This window comes from Callospermophilus lateralis, chromosome 6, assembly GCF_048772815.1.
Source record: "Callospermophilus lateralis isolate mCalLat2 chromosome 6, mCalLat2.hap1, whole genome shotgun sequence".
Lineage (NCBI taxonomy): Eukaryota > Metazoa > Chordata > Mammalia > Rodentia > Sciuridae > Callospermophilus > Callospermophilus lateralis.
The window spans coordinates 5574143-5598081 of record NC_135310.1 but is presented as its reverse complement, the minus strand read 5'-3'; the positions used below and the strand labels follow the sequence as shown (position 1 = coordinate 5598081).

General features: G+C 46.5%; 1 protein-coding gene across 2 annotated transcripts in view; it reads left to right on the top strand.

The window, feature by feature from the left end:
• The window catches only part of Pacrg (parkin coregulated), a 484043-nt gene that overhangs the window by 418907 nt on the left and 41197 nt on the right, over positions 1-23939 (top strand). Inside the window, exon 7 of one of the 2 annotated variants that reach the window (XM_076859380.1) lies at positions 18651-18671. The exons of the other annotated variant lie outside the window; for it this stretch is intronic. Within the exon in view, the coding sequence (XP_076715495.1) occupies positions 18651-18671 (21 nt within the window). The remainder of the gene's footprint in view (positions 1-18650; positions 18672-23939) is intronic. 2 annotated transcript variants of the gene reach the window in all.

Sequence of the window (23939 nt, the reverse complement as noted above, 5' to 3'; positions counted from 1 at the left end):
ATTAATTCACCCGTTGGGTTCAGGCTCCCACAGCCCAACCATTTCCCCTCCAAAGCTTCTCGCACGTGCTCTTGTGGGGGACACCTCCCACCCACACAGTACCATCACTTACCTGGGGCCCTGTGGGTGGCGCTGTGAGGAGGGGAGGCACTTAGCTCCACCCACCTCTGCTCCCCTTCCAGCTCCACGGGGCCTGAGGGTCAGTGCCCAGGAGCCAGTTTCTGCCCTCAGGTGAGGGGTGCTGGAGCCGGAGGGGACCCCTTCACAGCCGGTGCCTTTGTCCTTCTAACGCGGAATACCCGTGCCTCAGGAAGGTTTCTCATACATCCAATTGAAATTTTAAAGAAAAGAAAAGTATTGGATTTTCTAATTCCCCTGAAAAGAGGCAACTTAGGCCTATTTCATGTGTTTATCTAATAATTGTTTTCTATTCTTCATGTAAATCATGTAAGAATTGATGTTTGGTATTTTTAAGCATGGTTCCTAGAGAAAGATAAGATTTTATATACCATGTAAATTTCATTAACCCAGAGGAAAAAAGGTGAAAGCTTCTGTTGAACCCATACACTGCAAAAGTTTCTCTTTATGAGATGCTCTTAATAGGGAAAAATCGCCAAACTATCCCACTGTTCACTTCACATATCTTTGACAAAATCTCACTTTTTCTTCATAAAACTTTGTTAAATGTACACTTCAAGAAAGCCAGAAAGAATAACCGGTCAGAAAACAAAGCAAAATCTTAAGTATCATGACTATTTCAACTTTAAATCCTGTGTGTGCGCGGTGTGTGTGTGTGTGTGTATGTGTGTGTGTGTGTGTGTGTGTGTGTGTGTGTGGTGTTCAGTCGGTCCATAATCACTATCCCTGTCCCACAGGGATGACACAGCCAAGGCCCCAGGCAACCTGCTGAGTGTCTCCATACAGGGCCTTGGGACGGGAGCCCTTTGGGTAAGGGTCAAAGAGGAAGGAGCCTCCAGCCAGATGGGCAGGGCAGTCAGGGCCTATCCTCTACAGGGCCAGGTCGCGGGAAGGAGTTGGAGCCAGCAAGTTGGTCCAGGGTCTGTGGGTGAGTGATGAGAGCTGAGTGCACATTTGTACTGTCCACTCAGAGAGGCTGAATCCCAGTGAGCAGCTGGAAGCCATAAAGCTAAGTAAAGTGGTGCCTAAGAGGTTAAAGGAGAGGCCCAGGGACTTTGAGGCTGCACAGAGCCCCCCCACACACACCCAGTTCCTGACATTCCTATGCACTTGTGAATAAGTCTGATGGAGAGGAAGGGAAGGGGGAAAGGCAGGGTGGGTTCTGACTCTAAGAAACAGTGTCACTGCCCAAGTAGTTTTATCCAGGTTGAAAGGATTTCTTCTCTACCTGTGATGTTGGCCAAAGCAAGTCTCTGTAAAAGTTGCACTTACCATGGAGCTATAGTTTGTGACTGTTTTCATCCATGCCACAAAAGACAATCAGATAAGTAAATTAGGTTCATTCACAACCAAAGATCTTTCTCCTGCCTGAGGATCTGCCGAGTGGAAATTTTAATTTCTCCCTCCTTGAAGCATTTGTAGGTAAATGATACTCATCTGATGAATTGTACTAAAAGCTAACTACTAACAGATTTGTCAGCACTCTTATTCTATTAATTAATACCACTGTGCACTGCGACCAGAACACATGCAAAGTACCTAACAGGACAACATTGATTTTGTGTCTCTATGCGTTCTTTAGTACAATTCAAATGCTTTTGGAAAGTGCCACTTGGTGACTGGTAGATTGTAACCATTGTAGCATTTCCCTCTTGATTTATGGGGTTAAATTATGTTTCTTGGGTTATAAGAAATGTGTTTCCTAATGAAAGGCCAAAGAGTGAGAGACAGCATTTTGAGCATCAGGCACAGAAGGGTGATGTGATAATATCAGATTTTCCCATGGCTTAGCAAACACTCACAAATAGGAAAATTAGAACTGCTCGATGGAGTCAGCTAATAAAGTAACTGTGGAAGAATTAAATCTGTAGAAGCCACAACACCTTCAGAATACTTAACAGGTTACCGACTTGTGTCATTTGTAACAGTGAGTGTTTTCAGGCTTCGAGAAAAAAAAATTACATTTCATTTTACTTGAAAAGAAGATGATGTCTTCAAATATTACAGGGAGTTGTTTCTTTTGTGTCCAAATGAGTTCAGACCTAAACCAACATTTAAATGGGCTTCAATCATGAATTGCAAATTGCAGTTGAAATGAGCATTGTTTTGCTGGTAGTTTAGTCTGAAAGCAATTGTCTTTTCCCTACCAATAGATACATTGCATACTTGATCAAGTGGCTTTGGTTTTTTTTTTTTTTTTTTTTTTTTTTTTTTCCGTAACAGGCAGATATTTGTTTGAATGAATGCATTAATCCAGGGAGGCCAGCACTGAGTCTTGACTGTACTCAGGTCCAGGAGCAACAGCAGGTGATGTGTTCCTGGTCAGTGCCCTTGGTCCCTCCCTTGGTCCTCAAAGCTGTGGCTCCATCAGGAAGAAAACGTTCCTAATGCCCATGTCCCTCCACCCCCCGGCTGGCTGCCACTGCCACACAGGGCTACTGGGAGGGCAGGCCTTCCATGGGGAGAGGGAACTGGCATGTGCCTGGCACCACGTGATGCTTGCTGTAAAAACCTGTTCCTTCTGTGAATGTTCCTGAAGACTCTGTCTTCTCCGAGATTCGAAAGGTGTGCTGCCCACGGGGAGCCGTGGGGGCTTTTGTTGAAGTATATTTTTAAGCTCTCAAGGCTGTGTTTATCGGGAGAAGTCACATTTCATTTCCAAGACTGCACAGAGCTGAGTTCACACATACAGTGCCCACGCATGCACCCTCAGAGCGGGCAGCGGGATGTGACCTCCACCTTTCTCCTGAGTTCCCAGCCACCATCTAACCCACCATGCTCTCCTCTGAGTTCTGGCCCTGATCCTGTCTGTCCGACCCATAAAAAGCTAACGATATGAGGCTAAGAAAACTTGAGTCAAACCCTGAAATTCTAGCTTGATTGAAATTTTATTTTATTTAATTTAGAAAATAAGCAACTGTCTTAATTTTCGTTTGATGCTCAAAAGAGATTTTCTCTGGTTCCCCAAGGCTGCTGAGAATCAGTCAGCGAAGCCCAGAACCTATCTCACCCTGGTTAGGTAAACAGGGTGAGTGACTGATGATGTCTGTATAAAAACCAAATGTGGCCAAATGGCAAGCAGAGGTGAAGCAGGCACTTAGTGATCTGTGAGCGTCCAACCCAGCACACCCAGCATGCAGTGCCTAGCTTGACTAGGGGTCTTCCGTAATGTCTTTGGTCTCTTTTGTGTGTTTACTCATAAATGTGAATGTGTTTAGTAACTTGTGCGATTGTTTCAAACAAAACCCAAGTGGTCCTAATCTGGAATATGTTCTCCACTTTGATCTATAGAATAAGAAAGGGCAGAATCTACTTAAAGCTCTTCCAGGACTGGCAACGTAGCTCAGAGCACTTGCCTACTGTGTGCAAGGACTTGGGTTCAATCCCAGCACCTCAAAAAAAAAAAAATTGTTTTCAGTAGGGCTATTTTCCCTCTGGGGAAAAACATCTTTCTTAGATTACTTCATTAATTTCTCCCATCGTGCTCAGCCTGGGTAGAGTGGCTTTATGAGGTTTTGCTATTTGAGCCTAACCAAGGATCTATCCTTGAATCACCTAGTGTGCTCTGTGATATTGGGCCAAGGGGACCTAAAATGTGTACTTTATGTGCACATTCTGGACAGTGAAGATATATGCAGTGCCTTGCTATTGTACAAATAATTTAAGAGTCCTCTGTCCTAGAAATAAGCTGCCTTGTTTGTCATGTATTTCCATTTGCAAAAGAGATCCCTTGTTGTTTATGATCTGAATTTTAGAAGAGAGTACCCAGCACAGACTATATCTCATCCCTCAAGTCCCCATCCAATCTGTCGAGAGCTTGTGAGGCTGAGTCCCAGCCCTCTGAATCAGAAGTCCAATGGGCTGTTGTAGCTTTAAGTATCCAATTTGGGACTCCATGAAATACTGCTCCACTTCTGCACATGTCTGTCCTCCAAAGGTACCAACTCAGCCCATGGCCAAACTAATGCTTCATTTTGATGTAGTCTTTTGAGGGAATAAAAGTGAATAGTGCTGAAATCGAAGTGTTTTTCAAACAATAATGATGCCAGAACCTGCAATTTCAATGTTGGCAAACGAAGTATTTTAGCCACTAAGAGATCACAGACTATAAAACACTGCTGAGGCTCGAATGGAGGCACATGGATCCCCAGCCACAGGTGTCTGCAGCCCGTGGAGAAGAAGCGGATGGCCCCGTGTTGGTGAGGGAGGGGAGCCAGGACCCCCCGCCTCTGGGACCTTTCCTACCACTGTCGTTCTTTAAAGTCTGATCTATAAGTCAGTTTATATTTCCCAGACGAAATTTCCCAACAAAGAATATTAATCTCACATGTTTCATCATGTATAATTAATTCTAAACTAGGTGAAGCAGGAGTTATAAGTTATTTTAACTAAGGATGTTAGCAATAGATTATTATGGCTTTATCTTTTAAAACCTGTTTTTAACTTAAATTTATTCTATAAATTTAAGTTTTTAACTTAAATTTATTCTATAAACTATTTTTATAAACTCGGGTTCTATAAACTATTGCTTTTTCAAAGATCTACAATTCTGTCTGAATTATTATTATAGCCTAGACCCAAATACAGTTTAGCAGATTACCAAGCTCAGGGTACTGCTGATACAAATCAGGAAGGACTTTCACTTTTTTTGGCTTCATTCCTTCAAAAAATAGTCCAGCGACAGGTTTGCACAGGTGCACATCACCGTGGTTATGGGAGGACCAAGCATGACGGACAGCAGATGGATCACGGGTGAAGAGTTCTGCCTGGGTCCTCTGCTACTCACCGTCCACCTTCACCCTCTTGGCGGCCTCTTCAGTCTCACAGCTTTCAAACTCCCTCTGAGGACCCCACATTTGACTCTCACAGAGCTCCGCCCACTCCATTCCACTCTGGGCTTCTCTTGTCCCTCCAGTTCCTGATCAGCAGTGGTGCTCTGATGTCCACCACTGGTCATGTCCACGGAGACTCTTGACTCGGCCTCTGTGCATCTTCTGCCTCCACTGGGTCTTCCCCGACTGAGGAAAGGGGACCATCCCGCACTGGCCTACTGAGAACTGTGGAGTTATCTGAAGGTCTGCATCTCCTTCTCCTTCACCTTCACCTCTTATGTCCAAATTGCCCAGCAGCCAAGCAGAGCTCTTCCTCCTGTCCTGGTGAATCAGCCACCTCAGGGCTCCCCACAGCCTCTCACTGGATTACTACAACTATAAAAGTCCCTCTGCTCCCCCTACGGAGGCTTGCACAATGGTCTTTCCCAAAGTCCAACAAGATTTGGTCACTCCCTTGCTTCAAATCCCTCAAGGACATCTTACTCCACTAGGATAAGTTTCAGTGTCCTTACCATTGCTCCCAAGGCATAACGTCACCTGACCCTCAGCTCTCTCTCGGGCCCCATCTCCTCTCTTTTCTATCCAGTATTCTCCCGTTCCACTGAACATCTCGTTCTTCAAAGCCCCCTAGCTCGCTCCTGACTCAGGACCTTTGCATGTGCTCCTCCCTTGGGCTGAGATGCTCTTGTCCTGATTCGACGTGTGGCTCCTTTCTCCTCTTCATTCCGGTTGCTGCTCAAGTACTACCTCCTCCTGACTGCCCTATCTAAACAGTGGTCCAGCCCTCTGCACTCCATCCCCCACCCTCATAATATTTATAACCACCTGAGATATGTAGCTTTTAGACAGCTGCTTGCTTGATCATTGTAAGGCTCAACCCACAACAGAGGCAGCACCAGGAGGGCATGGACTCTATCTTATTCAGTGACTGTTCTTCTTCCTACAGGATGCTTAGTAAATGCTCTTAGTGATAAAGTAGAGATGGAAGCCACTGTTACATGATTATCTTCTCAGCCCTCATTTATTTTTCTACCTATTTTCATGATTAAAAACACTTTAAACAAAAATATGAACAATAAAAATAAAAAAATAGAAACATAGCACCAAAAGAAAAAATACAGGCAAAAACAAAGATGATCAGTTCAACATTATCATATAGAAGTTGCAAAGTAGAAAATGTACCGTGCTTTATGAGAGCAAAAGTTTCCCTGAGATTAGATTCAAAATGAATGTTCTCAAGCGAGCTCTTTGTGTCCTTAGCAATATTTGTAAAGCAAATGCAATGGTCCTTTTCAAATGCCTGTCTCTTTGATAATGGCCAAGGGCCCAAATTAAAATGCAATATAGTGAAGGAGAATCATCAAGGAGCTAAGTTAATATGCTCCGAGAATATAATATTCTGGTATCCATACTTGTGCCAAGAAATAACTTTTATTCTAAAAGATTCACCTCATGACATGGTCAGCCTTTTCATTTCTAAGAACTGAAGTGATTTCAGTAGTTTAATGAAAAGAATGCAATAAAGAAATGCTGGTATGAACACGTGTCCATCCACACTGCCCCAGCCAGAGGCCCTCAGCTTCCCCAGGGTGGACGCCATGTTGCAGGAGCATGGCGCTGGACCAGCACTCTGAACTTGCTTTCTATAGATGTAAATGTATTTTCTATTCCCTATTCAAGTCAACATCTGTTATGCTTTTTTCCATCAAATCCTTCATTTCTGCTCTTTGGTTACGATTTAGCTCTAGTTTACTCACAGGTAAATTTAAAAAAAAAAAAAAAAAGATTATTATTAAAAACAGAAAGAAATACCAAGAATTGCAATGTTTTTAATCTCATATACTGAATGTAGTATGTCTTCTAAAATTAAAATGTTAAGTCGTTATCATTATGGACGTTGATATATATCAAATGGAGTTGACCAGGAGCAGGTGCAGAACATGGCCTCTGGCAACACCAAGGCCCCTTCCAGAGCAAGCTGACAGGGCCGGGTGAGCGCGCTCTACTTTAGAAGCTCTGCGGAAAGCCCTCCGTGAGCCCAGTGAAGACTTGGGTCATTCCAAGTGGGACCCCCCCATCAACCATCCTTAACAATGTCCCCATCACAGCAGGGATTTGTCCCTTTCCCCCAACTCTAACCAGATCAAGAAAAGAATCTTTGCTATGCTTTCCCTGTGAAGTTATTCGTTTGCATGTTGCTTGTTGCATCCTTTGAAGCTGGCTCAGGATGACGCCATGTGGGTGTTTACGAGGTACATCACCTCTCCTTCCCACAAACCACAGACTTCCCCGCAGAGCCAAAGGCCATTTGTCCTATGCCACAAAACCCTCTCCAGGATAGAGCTCTGTCCACACTCCACAGAATGGCAACCAGTGTCACCACTTCTCATGACTTTGCAAAGGGTGGAGAGATGTGACAAGAAGGAGGCACACAGTGCCAGGCGGAGAGGTCGTTGAATGTGGCATGGATGGGCGAGGACCCTGCCATGATCATGTGCCCCACAAGAAAAATATTCCCTTTTATGTTTCATTTGGCTCTCACTGAGAATCAAAGAATGCATTAGTAATTGCTATTGTTTGTAGAATTCCTGTGGTGCACAGCCAGCTGACCATCCCGCTGAAAAGCTCATTGTGTTGGATTTACCCAGTACCCTTCCAAGATACCTAGTGATGTTGTGCTGGTTTCATTTGAGTGCAAAAAAAAGAAATGTTTCCAACTGCCTCATTCCCGAAACATTCTGGTATTGGCCGCTGGTGGAAGGGTCCACTCGTCACAGACACCCTCCTCAGGCAGTGGGGGGCTTTCCTGGGTGCTCGTATCTGGAGGTTTACTTGAGTGTTGCCCTGCTGTAGCCTCACTGATTCCTCTGTCCCATTCAGCCCCAGAAGCCTGTGGAATTCAACAGAATTTCAACAGAAATCCACATCTACTCCAGAACTGTATTTGACGTCTGACGACGCTCGTGGTTTCTGATAGCCTTGACTGAGCAGTGAGAGGGACTCACTACTAGGAAAAGGGCAAGACCATCCACCAGGCTAACGAAAGGGAAAAGGGGCTTGTTCTCAGAGAGAGCAGGAGCAGGGCGGTTCTCAGCTCAGAGTTCTTGGAGCACAGTGGAAAGAGAACTGTGCATTGGTAGTTGAGGGGCCTGTGCACTGAACTAAGGTCAACCCAGAGTCTCTGGATGGATACCATTTTTACCCATATAATTTAAATTTATCGTTTGTAATCCAACATTATACAAATGACATGGCCAATCGTTTTAAAAGATCTGAAAACACTAACATCTTTTCAAATTCAGATGTGTTGTCCATTTTTTTAAGCATACATCTATATGCGCTAAAATTTTTGCATTCACTCATTACATTTATTCCACTTGATAGGGATCCTGTGAGCCAGTTAATAAGTTCACGTTTACCCACACGGATTTTAAGTGATGGCTATGACTGAAAAGCTCACCAATCACCTTTAAAGATTGACACGAGTACCATAGGGAGGGTCCTGACCAGGCAGAACTGGAACCCGCTCCCCTCCTGAGCAATGGCATGTCATCCCTGGTTTCCAGCAGATGACAGCACTGGAGGCTGAGGGGCCTCCCTGTCTTTCCACCCAGACCCAGCAGTGTCTGGTGCTGAGACTGAGGCTGAAGGGCCAGCTGGCCTGGGTGACTGAGGCACTCGGCTCTGCAGCTATGTGCCTCTGGGCTGGCTCCTCCAAAGGCTGAGTCAGAAAAGGCTTTGTTTACCTCTAAGACCCCTCTGCGCCAAACCCACGTGAATCCCTGTTTGCTCCTCTAAAAAGGAAGTGGGGCCAGCTGGCTGGTCTGAGGTGAGGTACATGCAAACGCCCTCCTTCCCCAAAAGCACTGCCCAAGCCAGGCGTGTCCATGGCAGAGCCCTGAGGGCACATTATCTAGAAACATCACTTGTTTGAATAATTGGTGGCATTCTTCCAAGTGACCATAAGGCAAAAGACACATTTTCCCAATCATCCAATGTCCATCTCAGAAAATGACAGTCACCCCAGTTTTGTCCAATTATGATAAATGTGTCCATCTTGTACAATTAAATGATAGCCTATGAAGCAACATGAAATTCTGATAAGAATAGAGAGATGGCACAGAGACTTCCCACGTCATGGCTCCAATATGAGCAGCAAGGCTGAGTTTGTATCCTAACTATTGAAAAACAGGAAGTAAAACGTAGTTTGTCTCCCCTCCCCTCACTGACTGCCTGGTAATGAGACCGACCCTGACAATGCGTGGCTATGAATTAATCAGTGACTGAAATGCTCAGGGGCCTCATGCACCCCCAGATTCTGTCCTCTACACAGGTTAGTGAGGGAAGCTTTGCATTTTACTATTTCCTTATATTCTGCGCATGCAAAACAACTGGGATAAAAAAGTTAGGAATTTCTGAAAATTGCCCCCTGCGCTCCTCGGGCTGTGGCGGGCTCTAGGCCTGTCGAGGGAGCGTCTCTGGTTTCGGCTGGCTCACCCTGCTCAGTGGAAGCCTTGGCAGCCGAAGGAGCAGCGTTTCCTCCACACCCTCTCCGTCAACAACAACCCAGGCCCTCTCCTGGACTGTGCAGACTGCCCCCAGGGCCTTCGGCTTCGCAGCCAGTGTTCCGGGGCTGGCTACAGAAAGATGTGTGACTGACCCAGAGGCCCAGAGACGGCTCCTTCCTGGCACGTGGCAGCTTGTGTACAGCATGTGCCTCGTTGGCTTCTCGGCCTGCGATGGACTGCATGTGGGGGTCTCAGTCCCCTAGGATTCTATCTCCTAGAGACACCATGGCCATCTGAGTCTGTGCAAGTGCACCTGGTGTTTACACAACCATAAAAGCACCTCGCAACACATTTCTTGGACCATGTCCCTGCCATTAAGCTCTGCATGACTGTTCCGTGATGTTCAGGCATCCAGGACATGAGAAGCCATCCACAGTTAGTGATGAGGTTTGGAGGCCGGGAATCTTGAACTGGAGCCCTTGTCCTTTACTAATTGAGTGACCTTGGGCAAGTCACTTAGCCTTCTGGAGTGCCTTAAAGTGGAATACTAACAATATTGACCCCAATTGTTGTTAACTGGTGACAAGGTTGGGGAAGGTTTAAGGAGCCAGGCACTCAGCAGGTGGTTGGTGGGGAAGCTGCCATACTGCCAGAGCCACTAGCGCTGCCATCCAAGTGCCCACGTGCTTCCTCCCAATGACCCCACGAGACAGGTGAGCTCCATCTCACAGAGGAAGATCGCAGCTCCGGGGAGCGCTGTCTCGAGAGGAAGGCCAGGCTGTGGGAGACCAGCTACCCCTGCTGCCATCAGCAAACACCCAGAGCCACAGTGTCCCGGGATCAGGGGCTGTGACACCGTGCCCACTACCTATTCCCAGGGCGTGGTCCCTGAAGGAGGCAGACCAAGGCCCTGCCTTCCTGGGGTTTCGTCCAGTGGCAGGAGAGGGCAGAGCAAGGACAGGAAACATGGGCAGCCCTTCAGCCCGCGGTGACTGTCCTAAGAGAATGAAGGCCGACCTCCAACACGTGATGTGTGGACGAATCGCTCAGAAGACGACCCGATGGATTTCCTGTGAATTAATGACATAAAGACCCCTGTGCACAGAAGCCAGACCCTTCTCCTTGAGAGGCCATCCGTGCAGATGGCGTTGCTGCCCTCTTCCTGCCTCTGAGCGTTGGCTTGGACGTTGCTAAGTGGACGTCCACCTGTGGAACTGCCCACTGGGCTACCTCCTAAGGGCAGCTTGCCATCGCCTCCCTCAAATACTCACACAGACATCAAAATCGCTACCTGCTGGCAAGATGTGCAGCGAGACAGGGCCCGCTCCCCGCAGAACCAAAGACAGAACAGAAACTGGAGCCTGCTGCATTATAATCCTGAGCAGGTGCTTAGAATATCAGCCTGGGTCACAGAGGGCCTGGTGGGGGTGTTAAAACTCGGAGTGAGCAAACTGTGACAAGCGGTCCGTGATCTTGTGTGTCCATGGCTGGAGTGGGGTGGGGAGCGGTATTAGTATGTGTCTGTCTGTCTGGGGGGTGGGGGGCATTGTGTGTGTGTGTGTGTGTGTGTGTGTGAGTGTGTGTGTATGTGTGTGTGTTTCTTCTCTGTTGCTGGTTTGGACTACTCAGATTTCAAGAGCTTTGAAGAAATAAGATGCTAAAGAAAAAGTAAAAAATAAATAAGTCTTGTGAGATTGCTAAGTAATGTAACTCTATTAATAAAAGCAGATTGATTGGAATCAGACCTTTTAAAGTTTCAGAACAATTTGGAATTGTTAACACTTCAGAACAAATGTCTAAATGTCTACCTGAACATTAGAGGATCTTAGGGGTAGGAAGGAAATAGAGACCGTCTCTCCAGATCCTATTATTTTACAGGACAGAAAACAGAGGCCCAGGGAGTTGACCCATGTTGTCACAGGCCACAGGTCAAATCTGACCTAGTTAAAAGTTCTCCATCTCCTGGCCTAGGACTCCTAACTGTAATATACTTTACTCATAAATATGACAGTGTCAGGGCCCGAGCAGTAAGAGAAGATTAAACCACACAAGACTGTCTTCCCTCACCAGGTGCCGTTCTAAGCCAGAGATTCCACCATTAGATAATCATTCTTTGAGCTAGTTCATTTCTCAGGGGGTCTGCCCTCAAACGGAAAAGCCCAGGAAGCTCAGCAAGAGCTGGATTCTGCTGGAGCAGGACCCACGGAGACCTGGGCGGGGGGCTGCAGCGGCGCCAGGGAGAGGGCACCAGTGAGTACCGGCCATGCCTTCTGGGGGCTTGGTCCCACTTCTCCATCGTGGGCTTTGTGACAGTATCACCAGCTGTAAACTGAAAATGCAGAAACTTCTTTTAAAAAACTCATTCATTGCATGACATTTCTGAACTTCAAACTGACATCTGACCTCTTAGGAGGCTGCTTTGGAAAGAATTTTCTGTTGGTTGCAAAAGAGCCTGAGGCCTTGTGTATCACAAGGATATGTGCCTGGAAGAGGTGGAAAGGGAAAGGAAGAGCAGGGGACTCTGACATTGTTTCCCATTCAAGGAAAAAGCGCAGCAGAAAAAACATGAGGCCCATTCAAGTGCAACTTTAAATTCCACCCCGAAAAATCCCAACAAGTGAATCCATTGTTTTTTGTTGTTTTGCTACAATTAATAGACAATGCAATTGTTAACCAAGACCAGAGTTGTCCCGTCAGCACATCATCTGAGTTCTTCAGCTTAGGAGTGGGCTCCCGGGGGCTCAGGAGGTGTAGTTTGCCCCTCATGCAAAGTCATCATCCAGTAAGTACAAGGAGGAAACAGTCTTCCAACAGAACTCTGGATTGTGTTAAGTGAACACCATGCATTGACCTGGGGAAGACCACGGCAGCGAGGCTGCTGGACGCCTGTGTGGGGCTCAGGCCCTCTGCCTCCTCTGCCCAGAGGGGCCCCTCCGCTCCCCGCTCCACCCACAGGCCAGCAGGATTTTTAGGAAGAAACAGTTCCAACTGCATGCGTGCTCTCTGGGCCTGCACCCGGTGACACTTTTAAAGCTTGAACCCTCACAGAGAGATGAGCGGCAGCTCATGCTTTGCCAGGGGGCTTCTTGTTATCTCAATACTTTCTTTTCTAATCAACCATGCAATTATGCAAACTGCAGGCTTCCTAAGGAAGGAGCCCCATTCCCTGTGAGTCTGGGGTTTATGCAGCACATGAAAGAACCTGTCACACTGAGAAGTTAATAAGTTAACCTGGACTTAGACCCGTCATCGACCAGGGAACAAGAACCCACTTCTATGCAACATCAACTGGAAGGGCACCTCTCCCTGTCCACGGGATTTTGCCTGCTGCAGCTTTCAGTGCTTCAGCACTGAAATCATTCCCGAAGCTTGGGAGCAGGAAGGAGAGCCCAGATAAGGAGGTGGAAGGGCCTGTATCCCCCGTGAAAGCAGACAGAGCCAGGCTTGGGAACCCCCAGGCCAGGTTTTCTGTCAAATATTTTAGCAAGGGTTAACAGGCAGGCAGCAACCTGAATCCATGTGCCCTGGAGCCCAGGAAGTGGCTGAACGCAGCAGCCACTTGGGTGTTTGCCTGGAGGCAACTGGACATGGTCCTCCAGGCCAAGAGGAGGCCTGGGCACTGAGCAGGATACAGACTCTAGCAAAGGAGTATAATGATGGCAGAAGGTCAGCCAAGGTCAAGCAGAAGGTCAACCAGGGAAAAAGAGAGCCCTGGGACTTGGAAGCAGACCATGGCCTGGGAATTCTTTCCAGTGACAATAGGTACCGACTGACTGGAAGCCAAAGGGCACTGACTGTGCAAAAGTTTAGTTTCTAAAAGCAGAACTATCTCTATTAGCTTTGAAACTTGCTTCCAGTCTTTAAAAATTACCTTTCCATAGACTCAAGTACTATTTTACCTTCTGCTGATGTTTCTATACATTTCTAGACATATTTGAGTTAACCTTTTATACATAGGAAGGATGCGTACCTAGAGTCAATTCTTCTCTTATGTGCTATGTCTCAAAACCATGTGTCTATTAATCCTCCATGATCATTTGGCAATGCCTATTTTATTAGCTATCAAACTCCAACGCATCACTCAGTCTATCTGCAGTCATTTGTGCCCGGCTCTGTTCTGGATGCGAAAGATGCATCAGGAAGCATCCCAGCCAGAGTATCCATGTGCAGTGCAATTTACTTGGAGGACACAATATAAATGAAGACAAAAATAAACCACATAGTCTACCAGATAAGGATAGAGAAATAAAGAAGAATAGAGAATCCAACCAGAGTGGGCGAGATGCAATTTAAAATCGGGTGTTTAGGGAAGACATTAACAGAGACCCCAAGAGATGATGGAGATGTGAGGCAGATATGTTCTGGCTGGCAGAAGGCATGTGCAAAGGCCCAAGGCCAAGGGGGGACCTGTCTTCATGTTCAAAGGGTCCAGTGGTAGATGAGAGGTGGCTGGCAGTTCAGGAAGGGACCTCAAATGGATCTTCCGTGGCTTCTTGGTGTGAGATGGTCTATTAGTTTCGTAGGGATCATGAAACAAATCACCACAACTTGGTGGCTTAAAATATCAGAAACTTATCGTTTCCTAATTGAGGGGGCCAAAAGTCCAAAGTCAAGGTGTCAGCCACGTGGGTTCTTCTGGGGGCCCCTGGTGGGCACAGACCATCCTGGCTGTGGGCCCACCTCTCTAAGCTCTGCATCCACCTTCTCATGGCCTCCTCCCACATGCATCTTTCAGTGTCTTTGTCTCATGAAAGGCCACAGGTCACTTAACTTCATTACATCTGCAGAGACCCTCTTTCCAAATACGGTTAGACCCCAACACGGGGATAGAGTAGGACCTGGACTTAAGTTCGGGGGGTCAACCCACTGGAGGTGGGAGCTGTCGGAGGACCTGAGCCCCCAGAGTGCACCATCTCGTCTGCTTTACAGCTTGCCCTGGCTGCTGTGTGGACTTGGGCATAAGAGTTAAGGGGAACAGAGACCAGCTGGGAGACTCTCCGGGATCCCCGGGCAGGAGACCATGGTTTTTGGGAAGTCAGGCCTAGCAGAAGTAATAGGTGAAACTAATAGTTGTTTAAGAGGTAATAGCCACAGAGAAGGTTCATTCTGATCTTACAGTCCGCTCAACCGGTAGAAATTGCTCTATTTCAACAACTACCAAACGGCTCTAATTCTTCTCTGTGTATGTTTTAAAAATACCTGATTGATTTAATCACCCCACTTCCTTTTCCTATTTGAATTATATCGATCTATTATTTTGCTTGAGAAAGTATTTTCTGTCCTCATTCAGGAATGTATACTTGAGTTGATGGATGGAGACATGGATGGCTAGGTTAATGCCATTGTGTCCAAGTCTTATCTTTTCAAACATTAAAAAAGAAAATTCTTTATAGCAATGAATATGCCTCGATGGTTTTAGCCCTAAGGATTTCTTTTGAAAAAGGAGTTGATAGTGTGATCAGGATCTACATTTTCATTACATTGGCTGCTGAATGCTGATAATTAGTAAAAATGTTAATTTTAGTGGCTTTATTTTAAATCTAGTATTTTAGTGAATCATTTTATTATTAAATATGACCATTTTTGCAGGCTCTTCTGCATATTCTGATTTTCCATTTTGTTCACTGCAAATAATTATCTTTTCTCTCTTCCCATTATCATACCTCTTTATTTTTTCATGTCTCATTGCATTAACCAGAGTTTTCAGAACACTATTAAGGAATCATTCTTGTTCCAATTTTTAAGCAGAATTTAATTCATCTATCCATTAAGCATATTATGGGATCTTATTTTCCACAGCTTGTTATTGTGGTAAAGAAATAGACTACTCCTAATATTTTAATATTTTGAGGAATCTCATTAAATCTCATCAGCTGTCTTATAGACATGTCATTTATTTTATTTTTTTACTCTTGGTGTTGGGTGTTTTATTAGTAGATGCTTCTATGTTGGGTTTCTTGCATGGTAAATACATCTTCCAGAAGACTCCTTTGTGTTGGCTTAAAGGAAGATTTCAAGGTCTTATTCTTTTGCATTTCTTTGTTTCTTTTAGCGATCTGCTTTATGTTGGTGACGTCATTAATATCAATATTCTCACATCTTATTACAGTATACAGTAACTGTGGCATCTTGGGAGAGGGCCTTTGAGAACTGTCTATCAACAGCTCTCGTCTCCTGTGTCAGCATCACAGTAAGAGCACATTTCTGAAATGCCTCTAATCATCACCGAAGCTTGGGTGGAACACAGAGAGCTCCTCTTCTAGGAGCTGACCCCACCAACAACTCCTGATCCTGTTGTACTTCACAGTTTATGAATTGTCTCTGCACAGATGATCACGGGCAGCATTATTAACCCATGTTTATGATACCGCTGTTGACCGGTGACGAGTTCTTGCTTCCCCAATGTTGAAGAATAACACCAAAGACGCACGCCGAGGCAAGGTCAGAGTAGAAATTAGAAGTTTATTAAAGGACAGCAGAAAAGACTTCTCCCGGAGGAAGAAGGGGACCCAAGAGGTGGGATCCGTGGAAGGGCTGTTGTCTCCCCTTTTTATAGTTCTTTCAGTGATGGAATGTAGGTGGGAAGGCCCGAGGGGTGGGACACAGGTGGGCCAAAGAAGTAGTCTGAGCAGGAAGGACTTCATTAACACTTCTTTGGGATGGGCTTTGGGCCTAGGGCTTTTCTCGGGACTTCATTAACATTCCATGAGTTGTCCTGCGTTTTCCCTGAGTCATTCCCAGCGTGGCCTCCATTTTAGATTTCACTCGATATTAGACCCGATTTACCTGACTACACTGACTACCTAACTTTAAATCTGGCTTCATTTATAGATGAGGGACGCTGCTTCCCAGCCAGTGTGCCCATCCACCCTTGTCCTAGCCCACTCCAGGTAACGTTAAGGCCAGTTAGATGTGTAGCCCCAAGTTCCTCCAGCTCCATGTCACCTGCTGCCCTCAGCCACGGACCGACCCTGACATTGGCACCTGGCCCAGAGCTTCTCCAGCACAGCTCCTCATCCCCTGAGATGCTCGGTATTCCAATGGACACCTCCAGCACCCCCATCTGATGGACTCCATTTCACATCACTTCCGCCGTGGGCCCGGGCCTCCTGCCCAGCTTCAGAGCTGTTCTCAGGGCCCAAGGGAGTGAGGCTGGGAGGAAGGGGGACCAGAGCGCCCCAGGAGCCTCTCCATGCTGCTGCCTCTACAGTTTCAGTTTGGGGACTGGAAGAGGGGTGTGCGTGGGGGTTTCTGACAAAGGCTCCCCATCATAGGCTGCAGTTGGGGTCCTCAGCCCTGTCACCAGGACTGATTCACCCTTGGTGCCTCCAGGGCATCCCCCAGCTCCGCCCTCCATCTTAGATCCCATCCCCTTTCCCTTCCTGGGCCTTCCTCTGTGGCACGTCCAGTCCCCAAGCACTTCAGGCTTGGGGACTGCCCTCCCAGGCACCACAGAGCCCAAGGACCTCGTCCCCCTTGGACCACAGCCCAGGGCAGGCCACACCTAGGTCCTGGCCTGGTCCTTGCCATCCAGGTGGCTTCATTTCCTGGCCCCAGCTCTCAGCTCCCACATTGGTCCAGACTGGTCTGGCCCCTTGCAGGCCTCAGAGCTGGAACACAAAGAACAGAGGCCAGTTAGTCTCCAACTCCGCAATTATTCAAAGTTCTGTCTTGAGAAGCAGAGATTTTTCTGCTTCATCTACCCACAGCTCAGCAACTGTGCTTCTACAGCTATTGTTATTCTATTTCTGTTCCTAATTGCTATTATAGAAATCCTGCCTCGCTGAGGCTTCGGGACTTGCCAATCTGTGCACTCCCTTCAGATGTAAATGTGTTATGCAAATGTCTTTGGGTCCAGAGTGGGACCCTGTGGTCTTCCCTGGGTAGCGACAGCAGAAAAATGCTGCTGGGGTGGCTGGGAAGGGAGACAATCCCGCGCCTCATTTCAATGCTCGCTGTTCTGCATGCTTCCTGTCTCCCGCTTCCTGTCCACTCCAGCCGCTGAATTTAAAGTACTCGCTATAACGCGTGGCCTCCCAGATCCTGTGCCTAACTTCTTGATGCTTGTGCCCATGGGGACACAAGCGCATGGCCAGCTGGACTTCCCCTGGGATGTCAGGACCATGTTGGCAAGGAAATCTAGGAACCTCTTTTTTTTTTTTTGATATGGAAAATTACTTCTGTAAACCCAGTGTTCAAATGGCTCAGTTGTTGTTAGAAAACTTCACCAGGACTGCTAGAGGCCTTGCCATTCAAAAGCAGAGGACAGTCCTGCCAGGGGAGTCCTTGATCCCATCCCCCCAGGGCCCTTCCACCCCCACCGCATTGTTCCAGGCTCCCCTCTGCCTCCTGCTGCCCTCATCTCAGCTTCCCTGTCCTTGTGCCAGGCAGGGTACACATCGCCCTTCCCTTGGAGCCCCTGCCACCAGCTGCCCATCATCACCAGCAGCAATTTGGTCCAAAGAAGATTCTCAGCTTCTCAATTAATAAACCCTCAAACCCATTAGGTTCTTGACTGGGTGCTCATCTCTGCAGTGCCGGCTCCTCTTCTAGGCAACTCACAGTATCAATGTATGTACCTCTCTTATCACGGCTTCTGTACTCAACACCATATACTGCTGATATCTTCCGAATGTGAAGAAAGTTACGGGGAATGTATAGAACTGTATTCTGTGCCTTCAAAGGAAAGATAAACTCCAACCTTCAGGAAAGTAGAGGGATAAACCCGGGAGACACTGGAAGAGTGCGCCAGTCTACGATGGTTGACGTCCACAGTGGCGTGTTAGTGAATATTCCCGGCTGCTCACGTGTGCTTCTGAATTTCAGAGAAAGGGGAACCAGCTCTCTCCTGGAATGCCATTCATGTTTTAAAGTACTGAAAATACTTCCACGCGCAATTAGCTTATTAACGAGGAGGAGACTGTTTGGTTCTCTGCCTACCTCACAGGGTCCCTGGGAGAAGAACAGAGCTGGGCAGGGTGTACCTGCCCTTGGAGTCCAGTAGGAAGAACACCTCTGTGTAAATGCAGGGGCCTTGTAACTATCCAGCAGGATCCAAAGGCTGATCAAAGAGAATCACTGTGATCTACTCAGTGACAAAAGAACCTACCTTTTCTAGATCTCATAATGTATTACAAACTGACACGTGTTTTTAGAAATGGCTTGAAGTTAGCTAGATCACTCAGGTGCTGCCATGTGCATGTCACTCATGCTGTCCAGATGACTTACTGCAGTACAGACTTGCCCAATATTTCCTGCTCCATGCCATTGTGAAAACGAAATGTACACATGTTCCACATGCACGGCCTGGAGTTGTAGCCCTACTATGGAGCCAGGTATTTTGCTTCCCCACCACATCCCAGACCTTGCAAACATACACCCTTCATGACACTTGTGCTCAGGGTCTTGAGAGACCCTGTGCCACCCCAGAGTCCAGAAACTGCCCTGTCCGTGGTCCAACCAATTTTGACAACTGACCTCATTCCCCCAGACACACTAGATTCCAAGAGCTCTACTCCCACACTCTGCAGAGGTATAGAGATCATGTGGTGGCCACAGCCTACGTGTCCCTATTCCCCTCAACAGCATGGTACAAAACACTCTGCGAGCCGGAGCAGAACTCTGCACCAGAGAAAGTCACAGTGAAAGGCGGCCTGTGCTCAGAAATAGGCTGCTGCACACACCCCTCTCTAGCCACAAAAGCTCTTTGATAGTTTCTCCTGTGCTGGCGAAAACTGTGGGAAACCTTCTCACACAGGGCACGCAATTTTTTCCCATGATATCTGGAACTAAAGACCCAGAGTCACGTTAAAAATGACATTCTCACTGAAACAATTTATGAAAAGCCTATTACCTAGCAATTTCGTATTTGAATGCAATTATGTTAATGTTATTAGGACATTATGAATGGTACTAATATGATTATTGTTTTGTGTGGTATTACAGGAAATTAATTTAAATAGATTTACATATTTTTCAGATAAAGAGCACAGCTAACATGGATAAATAAGAAGGCTGACGTTACTTTGAAAAAAAAAAAAAAAAAAAAGCACTAAGGGAAAGCTGGGCTGTGACTTCATTTGTAATACCAGCATAGTCATTACTGTGCTTTCTGGTTAATGTAAATATTTTGCAATTTCAAAAGTGTTTTTCTTGTTTAAAGTAGTGATCTGAATTACTCTGCGGAGGCCCCTCTGTGGCGCTCTGAGCTGAGGGAGCTGAGAGTCCAGGGCATAGTAAGCAGCTGTCCCCAGTTGTCCTGACTCCAGACCGGGCAGCGTTCACACCGTGATGCCCAGACCTCCACCTGCCCAGACCTCCACCAACCCTCCCTCCTGGGCGGAAGCAGGTCTCCCACCAAGTCACTAGAGTTCTGATTAAATGAGGTGGGGCCTCACGCTTGCCACCCCAGGACTGAGGGAAAGGAAAGGCTGGTCCCTCCCAGGTGCTGTCACCATCTGGGCTCATCCAGAGGAGACTCCCTCAGCCTGGTGCCGACATGCTCTGCACACAGAACAGCTGGCGCCAGGAGACCCTGAGTGCCCTTGGCCAGTGCAAGCAGTAGGTGCAGCTGAAGTGGCTCAGGGGTGAGAGAGAGGTCACTGGGGTGGTGGGGAAATGCTGCCCAGGGGCGGGATTTGGGCTGGACTTGGAAAGAGATTCCAGACATGGAACCAGGGGCATCTGAGGTCAGGGAAGCCGTGGGTGCAACAGGCAGAGGGGGGATATTAGAGGTAAATACAGAAATTTCCCTAGCTGGACAGTAGTAGGTACAGACACCTTGGTTGTTGACAAATTGCAGAGGACTTACAGACAAATGGCAGGGGGTTGGGAGGCTTTAAAACACCTGAAATTAGCCTGGAGAGAAGCTGCCTTTGCCAAAAGGAGTCTGGCAGCAGTGTGCAGATGGGGCAGGAGAGGAGAAAGTGAGGGGTTAGAAAACGGTGGTTTTTTTTGAGTATTGGCCTGCGGGGCTGAGGGCCACTCAGGAGCATCCCACTGGCCAGGCAAAGGGACAGCGTCTAATATGGCAAACTAGTAAGCCTGTGTTACAATTTTATGGTGATGTGTGCAAACATTTGATGATCTGCTTTTAAACTGCAAGTGCTTCAAGGACCAGCGCGCTAACTTTCTTACCTGTCTGTCTTCAGCAATGCAGAATGGATGAGGGCGGGAGCAGATGATCAATGTGGCTGCCTGGTGGGGGGGGCTTCCAGGCTTCCTGAGTTTCCAGGAAGCGGCCTGATTGTCTGGGGGAAGGAAGGTGCAGCTCCATCACCTGGGCCCACAGCTGCTTGGCCGCACCCTTCTCCCTGGAGGGAGGCCCAACAGCAGGAGCTCCCCGCTGCCTGTTAGGAGGCTGCAGGCTTGCTCCCTGCATCCAGAGTTGAGGGCAACCCTCCCAGGCCATGAACTGTGTGCTAATAATCTCAAGGATGTGAAAATACTGTCCCTGTGCACAGAAATGAGAATGATAATATTAATTCCTATTTTGTATGCTTGTTGTGAGGATTAAGGGAGTCGATAAATATAAATAATTAAGAACAGTCACTGACGTCTAGCTGTTATTAGTAGTAGTATTATTACTAACCTAACAAGTTGCTCCATCTATTAAATTTTAAATATTTCTTTTCTAGGTATAAACCAAATAAAAATAATTTCCTAATGTCTTGTAGCAGTACAAATTTTCCTACTTTCCTTTAAAATGGCAGTTAATTTTTAAGTAGCTAGTTGACATGTTGATGGCTGGGGTTAAATATTACATCAGAATTTTATTTTCGTGATTTAACAAAAAACACTTAAATTTTTACTTTTAGCATTTACTATAATACAATGATTCTCAATTTTGAATCAAAGATTACTATCATAATGTTTTGACTACTATACATTTTACTTCTGGAAATAATAATTTGATCCATAAATTAAAATGGATATTGGTGTGATCTCCAATTATTTAGCATTAAAATCATCCTGTCATCACTTTCTAATTATCTGCTTATGAAAAAATAGTAATAGACCAATTCCTAAACAGTCATTTGTGTTTAATTGAATAAGTCGTTGTGTTTGATGAAGTTATTTTAAAGCTATTAAAGAACTTCTTTCATATCTCTTACTGGTGAATTTTTCAACCTGTGCTCTTGAAACATCAATTACAAGGGTTATGACTGGGAAGTGGAAATTAGTCCATTCTATTTTTTCAGAAGACATAAAAACACTATAAAATCAGAAACTTGATTTGGCTTTCAAAAATCACAGGTAAATCCAATGCTAATAAACAGTGTATCTTGTAAAGAGGGAAGATGCCATGTCTTAGAAGGGGAGAGGTAATTTTGAGTCACTCGCAAGAGGCTAAGATTAAATCATTTCGTTTCTGTGAATCCTAACTCCCCAATTAGTGTCTGAGAGTCAGCGCTGGGACCCTTGTGAAGTGGGCAGGCCAGGTGCCTGGAGAAGCTGGAGAGGGCAGAAGGCGGGTCAGAGGGCTCAGGGCTGAAGGGGTGCTGGGCCGGAGGCATGTGCAGGGACCAGTGTCGGAGGGCGTGCTCAGGAACATCTGCATGCCTGCCTACACCTAAAGCCCCCTAACAGTTACCCATCCCACTTCCTCTGGGCGGGTCAGCAGGCGAAGAATTTTGCATGTATTACCTCTCAGTCCTCAAAAGAGCCCCATGAATTGACTATCTCTCTGAAGCTAGAGAATTAATGACTTGCCTCTGGCTGCAGAGCCAAGCCAGGGTGACACCCAAGCCATCAGGTGGATTGGGCCCACCCTACCTGTCCCGAGAGCCACTAGTTTGGGGGAAACTTCTCTCCATTCCTTCTCCACGTGCTAAGTTGCAATGAGCTTCTCACCACATGGCTCCACCTTGACACAGAAAGGTCTAGAACATCAAGGCTGCCTGCCCAGAACCAGGCAGATACCAGGAGTCGGGTCAGGAGGGTACTGAGGAGCAAGGGGCTCAACGGCCTCTGGAGTCAGGAAGCAGGGGAGAAGGGCTGCCAGGGAAGTTGTGCCCTGTGACCTGAGCTCCTGCAGATTTGGCCCCAAAGCTGGGCCCACCCCTTGGCAGGCTCGGTCGGTAGCTAGGAGAAGGCCATGCCAGGCCTGGGGCTGTGGCTCAATGGTGTAGCACTCACCCAGTGCCACATGTGAGGCCCTGGGTTCGATCCTCAGCACCACATAAAAAAATAAATAGAATTATAAAAAAATGTTAAAAGGCCATGCTTCCTTCGTGTGACCAGAAACAACCACTGCAGTCTTCCCCGACTAGTGGCCTTACTCTCAGCAGGACCCCACTGGTAGCAAGCCTCAACCTCCTCATAACAGCCATAGACCTCAGCTCATCAGCTCACCAAAAGTCTACTAGGTGCCCACTAAGTGCTGCCAATCTGCCTCGTGTTTGGTTGTGAGATGAGCCAACCTATGAGGACCCACGGCCCCCTTCTCTGGGTCCTCGCTTGGCTAAGTGAAATGTTTTCAGGATCCTGCATACCCAATGGAACCATAATATTTCACACCAACTCTACAAAAGCCTACATGCAATTAACGGAAGGCTTAAACCACCCAACATTTGAAAGGCACAGTTTGTTCCCTGGAAGTACCTACTATTACTCAAATTTTATTAATGAGATATTCAGGAGAAACTGCTTTAGAAGTTAGATTAAAAAGCAATTATTTTTATATATCAATTTCACTTGTGTGTGCTGCTCATCCAAACCATGCTAAAGTGTTTTAAAATAGGTTATTCCCAGAGTACAGCCCACAAATCCCCGTCAGGTGTGAATCATCTACTCTGAGTACAGGCTTGCTAAGCAAGCAGACTTCAACCCACTTCCCAATAAACGACGACTGAGTTCAAGTTAATGGAGCTTCCTTTCTCTTCGGTTCACTCACTTTCTGATATCTGACATGCTTTTTCAGAACTGAGAGAGAAAGCCAAGAAACATTCAGATCAGTCAGCTTTACTCCCCAGGCTCTCCCAGTTCTGGGGAGAATTTTTAGCTCACAGATAAGATGTTGATATCTCCAATATGTAGCTCTGGAAAGTATCAAATTAATTTTAAAAGAAAATAGATATTCAAATTACATAAAATGCAACATATCATTTTAAATGAATGAAATTTATCAGAAAAGCACAAGTAAGCTATAGATCCTTTGAAAATAGTGAAATATTGTAAGAGATCGTATTCCATCTGAACAACCTCTAGTTTAAAATCTCAGAAAAAAAAATTTATTTTCATGATACAATGTGTCGCTTCACTTTTTTAGTATCATAGAAACGTGTGCTTACGTGCTTTGTTTCTTTCACATGACAACATGGACCTTCAGTTTGGCATCTTTCGGATTGGGCAGCCCACCCTCACTCTGCTCCCAGTTGTTCTTTGGCTCTCTCAGCGCCAACATCCCACTCCATTCTAAGCCCCTCAGGGCTGTGGTTCTGTCTGTATCATGTACCATTCA